The 17321-nt window shown below is 35.5% G+C and overlaps 4 protein-coding genes across 7 annotated transcripts; all 4 read left to right on the forward strand.

Annotated features, from left to right (window-relative positions):
- The first annotated feature begins 2943 nt into the window (after nucleotides 1–2943).
- On the forward strand, nucleotides 2944–4272 carry LOC140968793 (zinc-finger homeodomain protein 2-like). Its single transcript, XM_073429901.1, has one exon. It carries the CDS (start codon nucleotides 3356–3358, stop codon nucleotides 4142–4144), a length of 789 nt encoding a protein of 262 aa, XP_073286002.1. The 5' UTR covers nucleotides 2944–3355; the 3' UTR covers nucleotides 4145–4272.
- Nucleotides 4273–5899: 1627 nt separating this feature from the next.
- LOC140968736 (uncharacterized) lies at nucleotides 5900–10788 on the forward strand. 4 transcript variants are annotated; one of them, XM_073429823.1, is made up of 5 exons: nucleotides 5900–6002; nucleotides 6299–7608; nucleotides 8059–9209; nucleotides 9863–10011; nucleotides 10551–10788. In XM_073429823.1, exons 2-3 carry the CDS (start codon nucleotides 6478–6480, stop codon nucleotides 9106–9108), a joined length of 2181 nt encoding a protein of 726 aa, XP_073285924.1. In that variant the 5' UTR covers nucleotides 5900–6002; nucleotides 6299–6477; the 3' UTR covers nucleotides 9109–9209; nucleotides 9863–10011; nucleotides 10551–10788. The 4 variants fall into 4 exon arrangements, with proteins under 4 accessions (XP_073285924.1, XP_073285925.1, XP_073285922.1 ...); XM_073429824.1 differs by having other exon boundaries at nucleotides 9863–9983; XM_073429821.1 differs by lacking the exon at nucleotides 10551–10788 and having other exon boundaries at nucleotides 9863–10512.
- Nucleotides 10789–11667: 879 nt separating this feature from the next.
- LOC140968812 (uncharacterized) lies at nucleotides 11668–12684 on the forward strand. The gene has a single exon (XM_073429928.1). The coding sequence runs from the start codon at nucleotides 11668–11670 to the stop codon at nucleotides 12682–12684; it is 1017 nt and encodes a 338-aa protein (XP_073286029.1).
- Nucleotides 12685–14448: 1764 nt separating this feature from the next.
- On the forward strand, nucleotides 14449–16356 carry LOC140968820 (putative pectinesterase 11). The gene is made up of 4 exons (XM_073429937.1): nucleotides 14449–14986; nucleotides 15112–15300; nucleotides 15552–15796; nucleotides 16016–16356. Exons 1-4 carry the CDS (start codon nucleotides 14522–14524, stop codon nucleotides 16218–16220), a joined length of 1104 nt encoding a protein of 367 aa, XP_073286038.1. The 5' UTR covers nucleotides 14449–14521; the 3' UTR covers nucleotides 16221–16356.
- Nucleotides 16357–17321: the final 965 nt, after the last annotated feature.

Genomic DNA, 17321 nt, shown 5'->3' on the forward strand with positions numbered 1-17321 from the left:
ATATTCAAGTTATTTGATTGCATGTACAATTATGTAGGTTAAATCAAAAAAAACTACCAACATTTTCAATTCAATACTTTTTTGTCAAAAATATTTGTCCAGTACAATTTGACTAGCATAATTTGTAGTTAGCAAAAATTTGTGTGAGACGGTCTTACGGGTCGTATTTGTGAGACGGATCTCTTATTTGGGTCATCCATGAAAAAATATTAATTTTTATACTAAGAGTATTACTTTTTATTGTTAATATGGGTAGGGTTGACCCGTCTCACAGATTAAGATACGTGATACGGTCTCACATGAGACCCACTCTTTTGTAGTTTTATGTGTTAGCCGCAAATTCACCCAATGAGTACATAACGATAGCGGTTGAACATTTTCAATTCAATACTTTTTTGTCAAAAATATTTGTCTAGTACAATTTGACTATAATAATTTGTAGTTTTATGTGTTAGCTGAAAATTCACCCAATGAGTACATAATGATAGCGGTTGCAGATGCAACTTGATTAGTATGTTCTATAGATTACTGGATTATCCAATGTATACAGTGAGTTTACTTATAAATTATACATGTGAATATCACTATAGTGATCATATCGAAATAAATCCATAAATAATTTGATTTGATTTGATAAAAGTCTCATTTAGCGCGTATATATACTGAACATGTGGGTAAATATCCAAAGTAAAGCCCTCAACGAAGTTTTTCGAGTTGTTGGAGTTGGTGAGTGTTTGATAAGTGTTCAGATGTTCGATTGTCCATACCAGCATCTTCTCAAGCGAACTTGTCATATATCATCAACCGTACCAACTTCTCTACTCATTAATGAGGTGATAGGTGATTGTCATCTTATTGGTGGACACATAAATTTGCACAATTGGTGGACATTATAACAATATATACTAGTTTTTTAAAAAGTATATATATTATATTCATTAAATAATTTATAGAAAAATTAATCGGCCCATTTATTTTTTAAACATGGAACCAAATTTTTTTTTTATTGTCTCTTGAGTCGAGTGGATGGCCCAGAAGCAAGATACAAAATTTAATTGATAGATTAAAGTAAGTTTTAACATTTTAATCACAATACAACTTCTCAAATTTTTATATAATTTTTCAATTGTTTTTTTACGCTTTTTTCATGGTTTTTTTTGTAGTTCTTTCTTCTGAATCAAAATTTTTTAGATATAATTTCTGAGTTTATCTTCTATATAAGTTTTGTGATCTATGTTTTATCATTTTATTACATTTGGGTTGTAATTTGTATACGATCAGTTGACGATTGAAGGTATTTGTTGATGTATTTTAATTTTAATTTGTTTTTTTTTAAATTTTGTTGCCTTTATCATTAGGCTATCAGTGATTGGATTTTGGTTATGCATCTTTATTATTTTTTTGGTTATGCGTCTTCTGAATTTATTAATTCATTACTTGTAATTAATTGATAGATTAGCAAGTTATATTAATTAAATCATTTAGTAGGTATGAACTAAACTAATAGTTAGGCAAGATATTCAAAATTTTCCCTGAATTTGTTATTTTAGCTTTATGACCGTTACGTTGAGATCGATGCATGTACCTCTTTATGCATATTCATTTGTTTTATAGTATTTTCGTTGAAGTTGAGTCAGATATTCGACTCGAAACAACGTTGGAGTTTCTTCGGTTTGGGAGAAAGAGAAGAAATCATGCATTCTCCTATGAAAGTGTAAACCATTGCCATATATATATCGATACCCAAGAAAGAGTCGGGTTGTCTTTGAAATCGGGCAGCGCAAGAAAGACCGGAACCAGAGCTATTTTCGTGATAAGAGAAGACAAAATGAGAGCCGGCCTGCCTGAGTAAAGAAAGAATACCTTAATTTGACCGTCCCAAGCCCATCATATTCATACAAACCTGATCTCTCAACTTAGCGCGATCAACGTAAGAAGACTAGGATAATAGAGACCATGTTAGTAAAATGTAAAATATCAACAAGTTTGCGTTTATTCAGTCATTGATTAAACACATATATAACTCTAGCCTCCACAATTACAAAAACTGGTGCATCTCTCAGTTTTCATACAACAATCTTAATTATACCATTGCACAATACGTAAAAATGAACTAAAAGATAAAGGTGGAAATTTTACTTTATTGGCAAATAAATTTCTGCAGCTTAAAAATGCATCGTAAAATTTAATTACGTAAACTGTGTGACAGAAAGAAAGGTATGGGAAGGCCTGTCATGCATGCACGGATACAGAGGTAATGAAGTACAGTGCTCTTCAGACAACTAGCGGACAAACGCACCATCTTAATTTTCCCTGCCTATTTGCATTTTTTCTAATAATTAACCAAAGCTCGAATTTTAATCCAATTAAAAAAATTATATTGATTTGAGCTCGTACGTGTCTCATGAATCTCGGTCTCATGTAGGATTACGATCTCTTTTAACTTCTAATGAATGAATAAAATACGGAGTAAGGGTTCAAATCTTAGGTAATAAAAATAATAAATAAAAATGATATTACGAGAAAATAATATTTTTTGCTTAGTAATTTGTATATTTTTTTTATTTTTATCATATTATCGATCATTTCATTATTTTAATACAATAATTTGTATTTTTTAAGTTTCATTCAATTTTCACCTGAATACTTATATGATGTCAGGAATCACAGACATGACATCGAAAAATAATGTTACAACGTTGAATATTATCAACGCATCCGAGAACATCAACATTTTAATGAAAAAAACTAAAATCTAAAAGAAATTCAAGTTAGTAGACTAGAGACATAAATAAATTACTAAGAACATAACCAAAAATAATATTTTATAAATTTCGTGATCAAAAATATTATTATATATACAAAGAGGCGGTGTTCATGCAATCATAAAAGGTGGAATGGGGCCAAGCAAGTGGGTGCGGGTGTGGAAGATGATGGAACATGACATTATGAATTGTCTTTTGTGTGCAGAACAAATCTGAATCTCATCTGTTTGATTGATTTCCTCCTCATAACAAAGAAAGCTAGCTGTCTCTTGTCGGATACTTAGTTGGCCGTTGGAACCACTGCAACACACATTCACGCACACACAGCAGTGCTTATAATTCATAAGTGACTCCATTGATGTTACAAATTATTATATTTTCCGAGTTTTGTGTTGTTAAATTTGGGAACCCTTCTCGTGTTTTATAGGTTTTTTTTTTCGTCTCTCAGAATGCTTTGTGGTATTTCCTGATTTGGGTCCTGGTTTTGGACATGTGATCAAAAGCTAATCGTGTAGATCACCGATCAAATTATAACACAGTAAGCATAACGTTAAGGTTTTGTGGCTTAGAGTTTTGGGGTTTAAACGTAAATGGCTTCGAGTGGTGAAGAGAATGGAGTGAGAATCCAAAGCTCTTCAGTTCACTACAACATGAATTACTCACTTCAAAACCCCATGATTCCACAGGGAAAAACAAGAATTTCAGACCCTAGTTCAGGCGGGTCTAAAGCCAGGCCAAGAACTCTGCAGGTAACCAGTTACCATGAGTGCCTCAAGAATCACGCCGCCAACACCGGCGGAAACGTAACCGACGGCTGCGGAGAGTTCATGCCGAGTGGCGAGGAAGGAACCCTCGAAGCTCTTAAATGTGCCGCTTGCAGTTGCCACCGCAACTTCCACCGTAAACACAACCACGGAGAGAGAAAGACGTCGGTGTTGATGCGCCCTCTCCTTCTCCCCACGACGCTTCCCTCTCCTTCAATGGTCCAACACCGAGGCGGCGGCGTGACTCATTGGACTTCGATGGTGCAGCCGCTGAAAGTTGCCTTCAAAGGCGTCGGTGGCGACGGAAGCATTGGGACAGACTCTTCGAGCGAGGAGCTGAACTTTAACTCCTTCATGGCGCCGGCATCGCTGCATTCCGCGAAGAAGAAGGGGCAACGTACTAAATTCACGGCGGAGCAGAAGGAGAAAATGCTTGGATTTGCGGAGAAGCTGGGGTGGAGGATTCCTAGAGAAAATGATACGGAAGTGCAGCAATTTTGCGGTGAGGTCGGGGTTAGGAGACATGTTTTCAAAGTGTGGATGCACAACAACAAGATTTCTTCCAAGAAAACTTCTCAACAGGTTGATGAACAAATTAAGATTGTTTACTCTTAATCTTATCCATCGAGATTAAGATTAAATTCTAGTAGTGCATTAAAGCTTGTGTGTTTGCAGAGGGAGCAAGAATCTCACATGGTTTTGTGCAATCTATTTGCAGCATTCTACGTTATAAAAAAATTAAAACTCGCAAAGAAAAACATATTTTAAATCAAAAGCATTCTATCTTTTGGTCATAATTTATATTTTGGCATTTCAAAAAATGTTGTATTGATCAAAATCTAAAATACAAAATAGATAGAATTAAAAAATCAATTTGATTATTTTATCTTATCTTCTGTCATTATAATTATTTGAGCAAGTTCGAATCTTTAATTATACAAGGTGTTTCTCCAAAGTTATAATGAAATGTCACAGAGTAAGGAATTTTTCCCCAAATACTACATATATAAATTATCGGAACAAGTTAACATAATTCCAAAAGCATATAATTTACCTAAGCCAAGTCGCTGCAACTTCTTTAATTATTTTAAAATCTTAATTTAGTACGGAAGAAAGAAAAAAAAAACCGAGTTGAAATCTGGCTTTAAAAGTCTCACCCGTATAATAGTAGGTCACAAATTCCATTCCAAAAAAAAAAAAAAACCGAGTTATGGATTAGTTGTCCACACGTAGCATGTGGTGGGATCGCATCGAATCGATAAATCTCGAGTTACAATACAAAAAAATAAGGATGAAATATTTTTATTTAACCAATATAAACTGGAAGAGCTATTGAATACTATATGAACAAGAAAATGTGTTTCATATTCAAAATGTAAAAAAAGAGTACTTTTTTTACCCTTTATAATATATATGTTTTATATCCAAGTAATTTTCTAAATTTCATAATATCTATATTTATATCTATGAATATATAAAGAGAGGGTTTGTGCTATTTTTAAAAACTTTTTACCAAAATATTTACTATTAATGAAAATATTTATTAGTATTAATATAATCATATATAACATTAAATATTTGAAAATAAATACTTGATTAAATGTGAAGTTTTTCAATTTTTTAAAAATTGAAATTTGAATTTGATGTCTTTTAAAAATATAAACTAGACTTAAGTGTCTATATTAGTTATATCATTTATTTAATTTTGATTATAATTTTGAGTTTTATGTTACTTTTTTTATATTTAATTCTCTTTACTTTCTATCATATTAAATAAAATATAATATTTTTTTATAATATTATGTTTTCAAACTTTTTTAAAAAGTGTCGTAAATTTTGGCCTATTAATTGCCTGTAAGTTGTTATTTTATTATTATGTATCTTAATTAAAACTTCAATATAAATTATTTTTAACATGTTATCAAAAATAATTGAAATTTGTTATCAAAATTTATTTTATTTAATAAATGACAAAAATTTTGACTTTTTGAAAATTATTTATTTATTATTTAAAATTTTAATAGACAGAATAAAATAAAATTTATAGATTTTTTATTTTTTTTATTAGAAATAACTATACTCAATCAAAATATAGAAATCAATTTAACAATTAAATATTATTATTTTATTTAAACATTATTTCAAATTATATAAACATTTTTGGTACGATAAAATTTTATAATAATATTTACAATTTTTACATAGTTATCATATTATATTATATTAATAAATTTTCAAACTCTAATATTTAATAATTTTAATCCTTAATTACATAAAATAAGAAGAAAATACTAGTTTGTTAAAAATAAGAAAAATATGTAACTTTTGAGGTAGAGTAGTTTGCTTTGGGGGCAAAAGGCAAAAGAGACTTTTCCAACTGGACGAAAACGTCAGCACTTGAAGAGCAGGGTTTAGCTATTTGTGGTGGGGTTTTATAACTATTGTTTCCGTGAAATGAGGCTCTGGATCTCTGGTGAGAGCTTCTTCTTGTTCTTAAAAGATGAAATTAATCTGTAGTTTAATGCATAATTTTGTATGTGCTCTGTTGGCATTGTCTCAAATGTCTGATAGACGTGTGTGGTGATTTTTCTTTTGGATTTTGTGCGTTTTTAGCATTTCGTTTTCTATTCATCAATTTGTATTTTTAGAAATTTTGTTGCTTAACTCACGAATGTTTGTTAATTATTTTGCGAATTCACTGAAATCTTGGAATCTTGTCCTCCATATGTTTTCTTTTTCGTTTTATGTTTTGGTCTATTTTAAATGCAGGAAATTTGATGTCTTGACCTCTCTATTTGATTTCCCAAGTGGTAACAGCTGTTCAAGATCGGTTTTGGTTTTGTCTATTGTGGGATTTTCTATTTATTGTAATCTTTTCTGTTGTGGCTTGGATTGGTGCCATAGATCCACATCAGTGCTTCCTTTTGAGGGCAGTGATAAAAATAGAAATGAATTTTAGGCTCTTCCTATTTAAGCGAACAATCATTAGCCTATCAAAACTCAATGGTAGAGTTTTGTCTTCATGCTCTGGTGGATACAGATCTATGGTTACTTCTATTGTGTCCACGCCTACATTGATCAGTTCACCTGGAGTTTTTGTTGCCTCATCTTCCATTCGGGTCACTCAATACCTGAAATTTGATCTAAATCATGGTAGACACATTCACACAGCCCAACAAGATAATTTGAATGCGTCGTTCAGTCATCCGGATAGTGAGTCTGAAAATGATGCATCCATGAACGAGTTCTTGTCTAGATTTTCTTGGTCGATGCGTCAAAAGGTCAATGAAGTTTATCCTGATTGTGACAAGAAGACAGTTGATGGGATGATATTGATTATTATTGAGAAGGTTGTAACAGAGATGGAGAATGGTGGTCTTGAGCAAATGATTGGGGTTACTGCATCCACATCCTCACCGGACTTTAGCGAGGATTTGTGGAGAACAGTGTGGGAGGTTAGCAATGCAGTTCTGCAAGACATGGTGAAAGAAAAGAAAAAGGAAAAGATGAAGGTTTTTCTTCAGTCAGAGGAAGTTAAGGAGATGTATAGGTTTGCTGGTGAAGTGGGTGTTCGGGGAGATATGCTGAGAGAGCTTCGGTTTAAATGGGCCCGCGAAAGGATGGAAGAAAGTGAGTTCTATCAGAGGTTGGAGTGCCTTCGGGAAGAGCATCCTCAAATAGAATCCCATGAAGAACATAATTTGGTCAAAGAAAATATTGATGGAAAGGAAGGGGTGGGATATGCCAAAGACGTGGCTGAAGATAAAATGAAAACTGTCGCTCTTCCCAAAAGGCATGGCAAGATAAAGTACAAGATTTATGGACTTGATTTATCTGACCCAAAGTGGTTTGAGGTGGCTGATAAAGTTCATGAGAGTGGCAAAGTTATGTGGCCACAAGAGCCAAAACAAATATTTGGAAAGTGCAAATTACTTACTGATAGGATTCTTTCACTACAAGAGGAGGAGGATCCTTCTCCTCTTTTAAGTGAATGGGTTGGCCTTCTCCAGCCTTCGAGGATTGACTGGAATAATTTTCTCGATAGATTGAAACAACAGAACCCTCGTCTGCACCTTAAGGTAGTCAAATCAGCATTTTGGTTTTCTGTCATAGTTTATAATTCACCTCCTGTTGGCTGAGTTCAGTTTGCTTCTCTGGCAGTTGGCAATGAAATGCTGTCCTTTCTTGTGGTGTAGATGATATTTATGCTTCAAGAACTAATTCTACTGGAGATAGTTAATACCATACAACTTTGTAGCATGATCATTATATTTGATACAACATGAATTAATTGAACTCGACGAATATGTATTTGATAGCTTATCACGTCGACCCTTAAAATATTTCATTCTAGCTATTAGATCGCGCAACTTGGAATAAGATGATGTTTTTTTTATTGCAGTACACTGGACAAGCATGTTTTCATTCTATATATTTTCTTTTCTTATCATCAATATTAACATGGTAATGGTTGAATGCACGGTCTTTCTGCTTTCTGATCCTTGATTAAATTCTATGGGTGTGCTTAGATTGCAGAAATTGTACTTGGCGAAGAGTCCTTTCAAACTAGCATACACGATTATTCAAAGCTGGTTGATGCTCTTTCCAGAGAAAATCTCTGGGAAGATGCTGACAGAATTCTAAAGAAGATGGATGAAAATGGCATTCTTCCTGATGTTCTGACTTCAACCATTTTGGTTCACATGCACAGCAAATCAGGGAATCTTGATAGAGCCAAAGAAGCATATGAGAGCTTCAGGGCTCGTGGATTCCAACCAGATGCAAACGTCTACCATTCTATGATCATGGCTTATGTAAATGCTGGTGATCCTAAATCTGGTGATTTGTTGATGAAAAAAATGGAAGCTAGTGGCATAAAACCCACAAAAGAAATTTATATGGCCTTGCTCGGGTCCTTTGCCCACCAAGGTAACGTTAATGGAGCACAACATATTGCCACCGCCATGCAGTTCGCTGGTTTCCAGCCAAGTTTGGAATCCTATACACTACTAGTTGAATCATTTAGGCGAGCCGGAGATCCGGAGCAGGCTAGAAATAGTTTTGATAACATGATGAAACTTGGGCACAGGCCGGATGACAGATGCCCTGCTAATATGATAGCAGCCTATGCAAATAAGAATGTATTGGATAAAGCTTTAAATCTTCTATTGGAGCTCGAGAATGGTGGCTTTGATCCTGGGGTTTCTACTTATACAGTTCTGATTGATTGGTTGGGCAAGCTGCAGCTTATTGATGAAGCTGAACAGATACTGGATAAGATTATTGAGCTGGGAGAGGCTCCACCGTTTGAAGTCCATATAAGCCTTTGTGACATGTACTCCAGAGCTGGGTCCGAGAAGAAGGCTCTTCAAAGCTTGGGAGTCGTGGAGTCAAAGAAAGAGCAATTGGGGCGTGATGAATTTGTGAGGATTATTAGTTCATTGTCGGCTGGTGGTTTTACCAAAGATGCTCAAAGGATGCTTGGAGTTATGGAATCTCGGGGATTTGTTCCATCTGAAGAGCTAAATGTGAATGTGGCAAAACCAGAAGCTTTCCGCGGGAGACAAACAACCAGATAGATCAATACCATTTTAAAAGCCAAGTTGCATGAGAAAAGCATAATGATGATTAGGGGTGCTGATACTTTTCCGGTTTAGTTGCACTTGATCTAGTCCCTCTTGTAAGTTTGACCATCTCCTGATTTGTTTGAAATCATTCTCTCTCTCTATTTTTTTTGGGTCAAAAGCACTTAAAATTTGCTACCTATATTCGAAGGTGGCAAGTCTCTTATTTGCTGTATAGAATTACGAGTGCCGAAATGTCCATGTTGTCATTTTTTGACACTTGTGCATTCATTTAATTATTTCTTGCTACTATTTTACTGGGTTTGAAGGTATGATCTCAGTGTTGGGCCTAAACAACCTGGTATTGTTCTGGGGAACCTCTTGATCTCAGGCCAAGTGCTACCTGTGTGTCTGCCATCTCTTGATTCCTTTGAATGAATGCTGCAGTGTTTCTACTCACCTCTTGATCTTTTGGATCATAGTGCTGCATGCTTTATGGCTTTGATGATGCATCTCTGGATATTTGACCCTAATTTGGTCTGACTGATTTTTTGATTTCGATTCATTTTGCTCGAGCCCCTTCGATTCACATTAATTTTATTTGAAGTCCATCTCATTTTTCATCCATATGTTACGTTTGAACCATGTCATTTCCCTCACGGCTCACATCATACTTCATGTGACATTTGACTCGCATTTACGAGTCCAGATATGGTTACTATTTCGCATGCTGATCTTCATAGCTTACCGTGCGCTTGTTATCTTTCAGAAAAATGTGAGGATTCAGGTTACGGGACAAAGGAGGTAGTATGGGGCAGTAGATTTTGTGGAAATCTGGCTGCTTGAACAGTACAATACATGTTGAATGCTTTGGAAGTAGTAGGTTTCAGGTAGTTAATTCATGCTTTCTATCTCCAGGTATGATCTTGTTTATTTGAATTCGTACGTGTTCGATGATTTATATGTGAATATGGAATCCGATAGTTTTTTAATTGTAAATTTGGCATGAAAATTTTTCTGTTAATTAAATCCCTCTCTCATGAGTATCTTTTAAGGACCTTCAAATTGGTAATCTTCTATGCTTTGCTTTAACAAGTCAGCGACGCATATAATGGTTTGCCCAAATTCTGGTTTCCCTTTTACTTTTTCGTTGGGTTATGTCTATCATTCGCCTTTCACATGCATCTCATGGCACTTCTACTGTTCAAATATTAACCTTTTTATTGATTTATATTTAGAAAGACCTTTTTGAAAGAGATCGGGAAAATTATCAACTTACCCTTTTTAAAAAATTTGTATGGCAAAAGCTAGTATCTATGTTAGTGTTGAAAAGAGTAATGAGTTTTAAGATGACATAAAAATTAGAAGATTTTTTAGGGATAATTTACGTACATAAAACGTGAAAATAAAGCACAATTTCAACAAAATATCCTGACCGACGCTGGCCATTTGCAAAGGTACCCTTGGACGAAAAATTCGTCGGAGAAGGCCAAATACTTGGACAAGCAAAGTTGGTTACTCGGATAGGCAAAGAAGCTGTAAAAGGAACAAAAAGAATGCATGTCGTAAATGTCATTTGTTGGAATTTTCTACAGTTCCAATGACATATTTAGTAAGATATCTCATTTCCTTGGTCACATATCAATCCCTTTCCAAAACATACATTCAAAAACTATCCTCTTTTCTCTGTCTTGTTATTGAACATTTATGGCAGATCGAAGATCATTTCCATTCCGGTTTTGGACATCAACTCAACGACGTATAACACCACGTCCACGTGCATCACAGCCGACATCTACTCGTGCCCCTTCACCTCAAATTGAAGCTCCAACCGACAGCCGACCAATCACCATCGCCACCAGCCCCACCAGCACAACCGGTCCCTCCTTCAAGGCTCCACCTACATCTGAACCTGAGAACCAAGAGCCGGGTTCATCAACCGCTGCCTTCTTCAATACTCTACCTACAACTGAACCCGAGAAACAAGAAGCGGGTCCGTCAACCATCACCGACGAACCTACGACAACACCTTCAACAGAAGTGCAAACGGCTATACAACCCACAAACGATGCAACGCCCACTGACCTTGTCAACGAACCTCAAACCTCATCTCTATCTCGTTCAACTTCTCAATCCCGAGCCTTGTCTCAACCAGCATCACCCTCTCGTCAGACATCTCAATCAAGATCACCTCCCCAAACTTCGTCTCCATCTCGTGTATCCCCTAAAACACGTTCTCCAACTTCATCTCCATCCCCTAAAGCCTCTCAAACGCCCTCGACTCCCCAAAAAAAATCACTACCTCGTTCCCCATCATACTTGACCCCCCGCTCTCCAAAGCTAGCATCCTCTCCATCCATCAAGAGAGTTCAGCCTACTTCCCCATCAAAAGAAGCAAAAAGATCCATATCTCAATCTAATATCCCTTCTTTCATTCCAAACGAGGATGAACCGAAGCCTGCAGTGTCTCAACATGAGCCCGTAGAACTACAGCAGCAGGCAGATAATAAAAATGACAATATCCATAATTCTAGTGGTCTAAGCACGAACGAAACAAATATCACACACAACGAGATGGAAGTTGTGCCTCCTATAGTATCCGATGTAGGTAATACAACAGCCCCTGCACAGCATCAGAAGTCATCAGAGCCATCCCAGAAACAAGACACTCCTGATCTGAATTATGAACACGAGTCGAGTGCCAATCCCGAAGAAACTAAAGAAGTGAAAGTCGTAGTGGAGCAAGTAACGAAAACGAAAAATATGGAAGAGATAGAGAAGGAAATTAATGGTTTTCTGACTCCAAAATCTGGCTCGGAAGCACAAAAAACAAAGAATCTCCATACCGGGAGTGATTCAGACCCAATGCATGTGGAAAAGGAAGAGATGAAACAAGGCATGGCTCTCGAAAAAGACGAACAATCTACTCAACCAAGAGGAGAAAATGTGCCACTGTACAAAGAAATAAGAGAGGGCCTCTCAACATTTGTCAATAAAATGTCCTTTGGAGATCCCAAAAGTGGTGTTCATGACAAACCACTAAGTGTAATTACCCTTGCTGGAGAAAACCGAGGCGCATCAATGCATTTGGGGTCAGATTCTTCAAGGACAGAAGGGCCAATCCACATTCACAGAAGCTACAAGATCGACCCTATTGAAAGTTCTGACACGACCACGGATTTAGAGAGCCATTCTAAGCATGCTAATAAAATGGAGAGTCCAAGAACATTAGAAGATCAGCCACCTGAAACTTATGTGAACAACAATGCACAGAGCATCAATAACTCTCTGGTGTTTAACTCTTCCATCAGTGAACGAAATCCCGGAGTTCATATGGTTTTTGCCAATATACCGAAAGAATCCATCGAGTCAAGAGACAAAATCATGGCCCCCACCATACAAAAGGCAGAATTTAGCACAACCACTGCAGAGAAAGTTATGTACAAGCCCAGGATCAGAAGGAGATGCCTCCAAGGTCTTTTCTTAGAACCGAGCGACTCCGAAACAGAAGATATGGAGAAGCCTAAGCATCATGGTTGCCGAGTTAGATGCAAAACAACGGGCAAAGATGATGAGATCAATCCTCTATGAACAAGAAAAGAATGTGTTACAATGTTCACAACTATCAAATGTGAGTCTACTTCCGTTAGTCTTTGGAAAAATGGTAATAAGGACATTATGATCCAAAATAAGGGCAATAGCTGTTATTTTTAAAGTGTTATGATTGTGTATGCAACAAAAAAAAGAGAGTACGTATAACATATGTATACAACATCTATGTTACAGTCATCAAATAAAGCATCTGCTGCATCTTCTGTACATAGCAAATTGCATTTCATTGAGAAAATGAATGAATATATTTGATGAAAATATATATCTTTGACACCTATGAATTTTATGCAATTGTTTCAATAATACTATGTGGGATTTCCGTTAATTTGCAGCAGCTTGTAATCCTTCTCCTAAATCTGATTAGAGGTATATCTCATTTGAATTGTATGTATCCTCGTTAACTTTTGAGTCAACTCCTGCAGTAAAACTTGTTCTTGATTAATAGAGGACGATGATTGGTCACAAAAAATACATAATTTCAAAAATATTTTATTTAGTATGGTTTCTTAAAATAATATTTTTTTAAAAGAAACAAAAGTAAATCAAGTATCTCATTTGAATCTTGTTGATCACAGAACAATTTTTCTTAAACAATAACTGGGTTGATCTCTTAACTTGAGGGCTTTTTAATAATTCATTTGATTTATATTTAAACGAGAATCAAAATGTTATTATAAGAAATAGTGAGAGATTAAACTGCAATTTTGATAAAAAAAAAAAAAAAAAAAAAACAAACAATTTTGGTAAATTTGTCCATAATGGAGGACAAAAATGGATTTACATATTTTGATGTCTTTGACGGTTTCTATCATATCCTCAACTTTAATAAAATAGAATAAATATAGTGAAAATTTATTTCGTTAATTAGTTGTCGTACAACTGTCAAAATTAGTGTTTTCAAAACCGGACTAGATCGGTTGGTTCGAACGAGAACCAATCACGGCTCCGATCTGGACAATGGTAAAAAAATGTTTGACCAATCAGAACCGATCTGACCAGTTCTCAGATTTTAATTTTTTTAAAAAAAAAATCGATTTTTTTTTTAATTTTAAAAAATTTATTTTTAATTTATATATATATATATATGATTATTTTGATTTTAAATTTCAATAAAAATAATTGTAGCAATATTAGATATATTTAATTATTTGTATATTGTCTATATTTAAAATTTAAATAAATATTTTTTATTTATTTACAGACATTTAAGATATTTAAAATATATTATTATTATTTTATATAATATGACGGTTTTCAGTTCCAATAGTCAGTTCAATCGGTCGGATCAGTTGAACTATTTTTAAAGATAAACTAATCCGATCATCAGTCCAATTACGAAAAATTAGTCAAAATAGGCAATGCCCGACTAGTTGACTACCCCGTCAAATAGACGAGCTTCGCCTGACCCACACAACTGACGAGCCGACCACCGTGGCCTAAAAATAATGGGTTGTGATTGTGAATCAACCTGCTCCAGATCACATAATATAATTACAAACTGACGAGTTGGCTCGCTTTGCCAAACAGGGTTGACAATTTCCCATCCACCCAAATATAGAGTTATCTCGGGTTTCGGGCCGGCCCACTTTGGACGTTCTCCTCACAAAAAACAGAGAGATATTGAGAGAATAAGAAACAGAAGGTCATGTAGCTAGTAAGCACGTAAACCATAGCATGTTTCGGCGACAGTTACTTTTCAAACATGTGAAGCGTCTGTCTAAATCATCGTACGTACTTCCATGCTGTGCTGCTTCTGTACTCCACACTTTTCTACTTTGGTTCCAAGAAAATTACCTCCAGCTTCTCGAAATCATACATGCAATACAATATTTTCAACCTGAAAATAATCTCGATTTCAGCCGACTCCAGTTCTTGTTTTTCTTCAGTTACTTTTGAGCCAAAAATGACGGGTTTTCGTTCTATTTTCTTGCTAAGTTTCCTGGGATTTTGTCTGGTTAGTAATGGATCAGATTATTCAAATGAGCAGTCAACTGCTATTCTTATAGAAGTAGACCAGTTTGGAAATGGAGATTACCGAAAAATTCAAGATGCCATTGATGCAGTGAACTCGAATAATTCGGAGCACGTGTTTATTTTAATCAAGCCCGGAATTTACAGAGAAAAGATTGTGGTTCCAGAAGATAAACCCTTCATTACATTTAGTGGAACAACTAATGCTAGTAAAACTATAATAACATGGAGTGACAGTGGAGAAATTTTAAAGTCTCCTACATTTTCAGTCTTGGGATCTGATTTTATGGCTCGATATCTCACAATTCAGGTTAATCTTTTTACTCTACATATTTGATTACTTCCGTTTTCAAGAATTAAAAAGATTCAAGACATACTTTTATCTTTTTTTATAACTTCAAGATGAGTAAGATTTATTCCTATAATTTGAGTCAGAATGAGTATGGCTCGGGAGCGAAAGCCGTGGCTTTGCGAGTATCTGGTGACAGGGTTGCATTCATAAGTTGTCGAATTTTATGCCATCAAGATACATTGCTTGATGATAGGGGAAGACATTATTATTCCAATTGTTATATTGAAGGAGATACCGATTTCATTTGTGGGAATGCAGCCTCTTTCTTTCAGGTAATGTCACCCGATCAATGCATCAATATGCATTGTAATAACGAGTTTATAACCTACTCTCCGGTGTGGTTATTGCTTGGGGGACGATTTTAAGCGAACTGTAATCGTGAATTCTTGATCCATGAAACATTTTTTGTGTTAATTTATGCGACCATGACAATATTCCATGATCTTTTATGAGTTAGGAGTACAGAGTCTTTTTTAAATTAGACTCAAGTTTTTTTTTTTTTATCATGAATATGGTGGTGCAGAAGTGTCATTTGCACTCTCTAGCACGAGGGACGGGGGCGATAACGGCCCAGAGGCGGCAGTCACAGGCGGAGGAGACTGGGTTCACGTTTGTAAATTGCAAGATCACTGGCCTAAAAAGTGCAGTATTAGGGAGGTTAGGGAGGCCGTGGGGTGCTTATTCTCGGGTGGTTTTTGCATTCACTTTCATGTCAAATGTTATTTTGCCTCAAGGATGGGATAATTGGGGCAATTTCTCAAAGCAAAGGTAATTCATTTCAATCTTCTTAGATATAGTTAAGGAGATAGTTGATCGTCATATATCGATCTTATTTGACTTGGGTAAAGGTTGAATTTTTTGAACTCGAACCCGAACTATTTTAAGGAACTAAAAGTACATGGAATACGTTTCAAAAAAATATTTGGCTCCACGACTTTCAAGTCTAGTTATCCTTATTCATGCTTAACTTGTTGAATTTACGAATAGGACTGCATACTATGGAGAGTACAAATGTTACGGACTAGGTGCAAGGGTCTCTAAGAGGGTAAATTGGTCTCGTAATCTGTCGAGCCAAGAGGCGGAACCTTATTTGACGGAAGAGTTTATTGGTGGCACAACTTGGATAAGATCCGCTCCGTCGCATTTCCGAAGAATCGCCGGAGCTGTCCACCACCATGTTAATGGAAGTTAATAACGATGAGGATGGTGATATGGTGTGAGTTGATTTGTGTATATATGCATTTTGAAGCTATTTAACATGCGAAATACCAAGTATCGTGTAATAGAATCTGGAGTGGTTGGCTTATTTAAACTAGACTAGATGAAGTTTTAACTTTAGCACTTAATTTCGCCAGCACGTGATAAGTGTTTGCACATTACAAAATTATAAAGTGAGTGTTTTAAATTTATCATTTTTCCTCAATTAATTGACCAAAATAGTATTTGTCTAAGCTATCCCACTGGCTCTTACTGCAGAATGATACGAAGCTATGGAAGGTCATTTGAAATGTTGAGATTTGTTTTCATTCAAATAAAAGATTTTCAATACAAAATAACTCTTGCTGTATCAAAGAAGTTGAAATGAAACAGAGTATTCCTCTGATAAAACCCATGTGATTCTACCTGCAGTATGCATATTCACAACCATGACTATTTGCAATTTCTATCTTGAGAAAAATATGAATTTCATGACACTTGGGCATAGCTAGCCCTTCATGGACCTTTCCCCGACAACAGCATGATCATGACGAAGTAAAATTTTCAGCATCACCAAAAGCCACTTTCCACAGAAGGCGCCGGTGCGGGTGCCGGTGATACTCTGATTTTCCCCAGTGCCCTTCTAGGCAATAAAGCCTTCATCACTTGCCTTTGGTCATCTGCAGGATTCAACTTCTTGTAAACATGTAGATTGATGAATGAAAGAACATATAAATATATAACCAACAACATAAATCAATAGAGCCCACATACAAGATGAATTCCATACCATCAAATCTGGCGCTGAGTTTAGCAGAAGTCGAGAGGCGTATAAGCATAGGAGTGACAATGGTGAGAAAGGCCCAGAAAAATAAGATCAAGACATAGGTTCTTCCATTCATTTGTGACTAAAAAACATTTGGCCGACATTGAAGTACCAAATGGGGGATTTTATTTTACAAGAAATGGAAGTTAGACTGGACATTTTCTTGCCTATCTGGACGAGTTGACAACCAAATATAATTTTGTGCTAAACATTTCTAAACCACGATCATCAATCAATATAATATGTTTATCGTCCACTATCAATCAAGTC

The sequence above is a fragment of the Primulina huaijiensis genome, unplaced genomic scaffold (genome assembly GCF_012295235.1).
Source record: "Primulina huaijiensis isolate GDHJ02 unplaced genomic scaffold, ASM1229523v2 scaffold37775, whole genome shotgun sequence".
Lineage (NCBI taxonomy): Eukaryota > Viridiplantae > Streptophyta > Magnoliopsida > Lamiales > Gesneriaceae > Primulina > Primulina huaijiensis.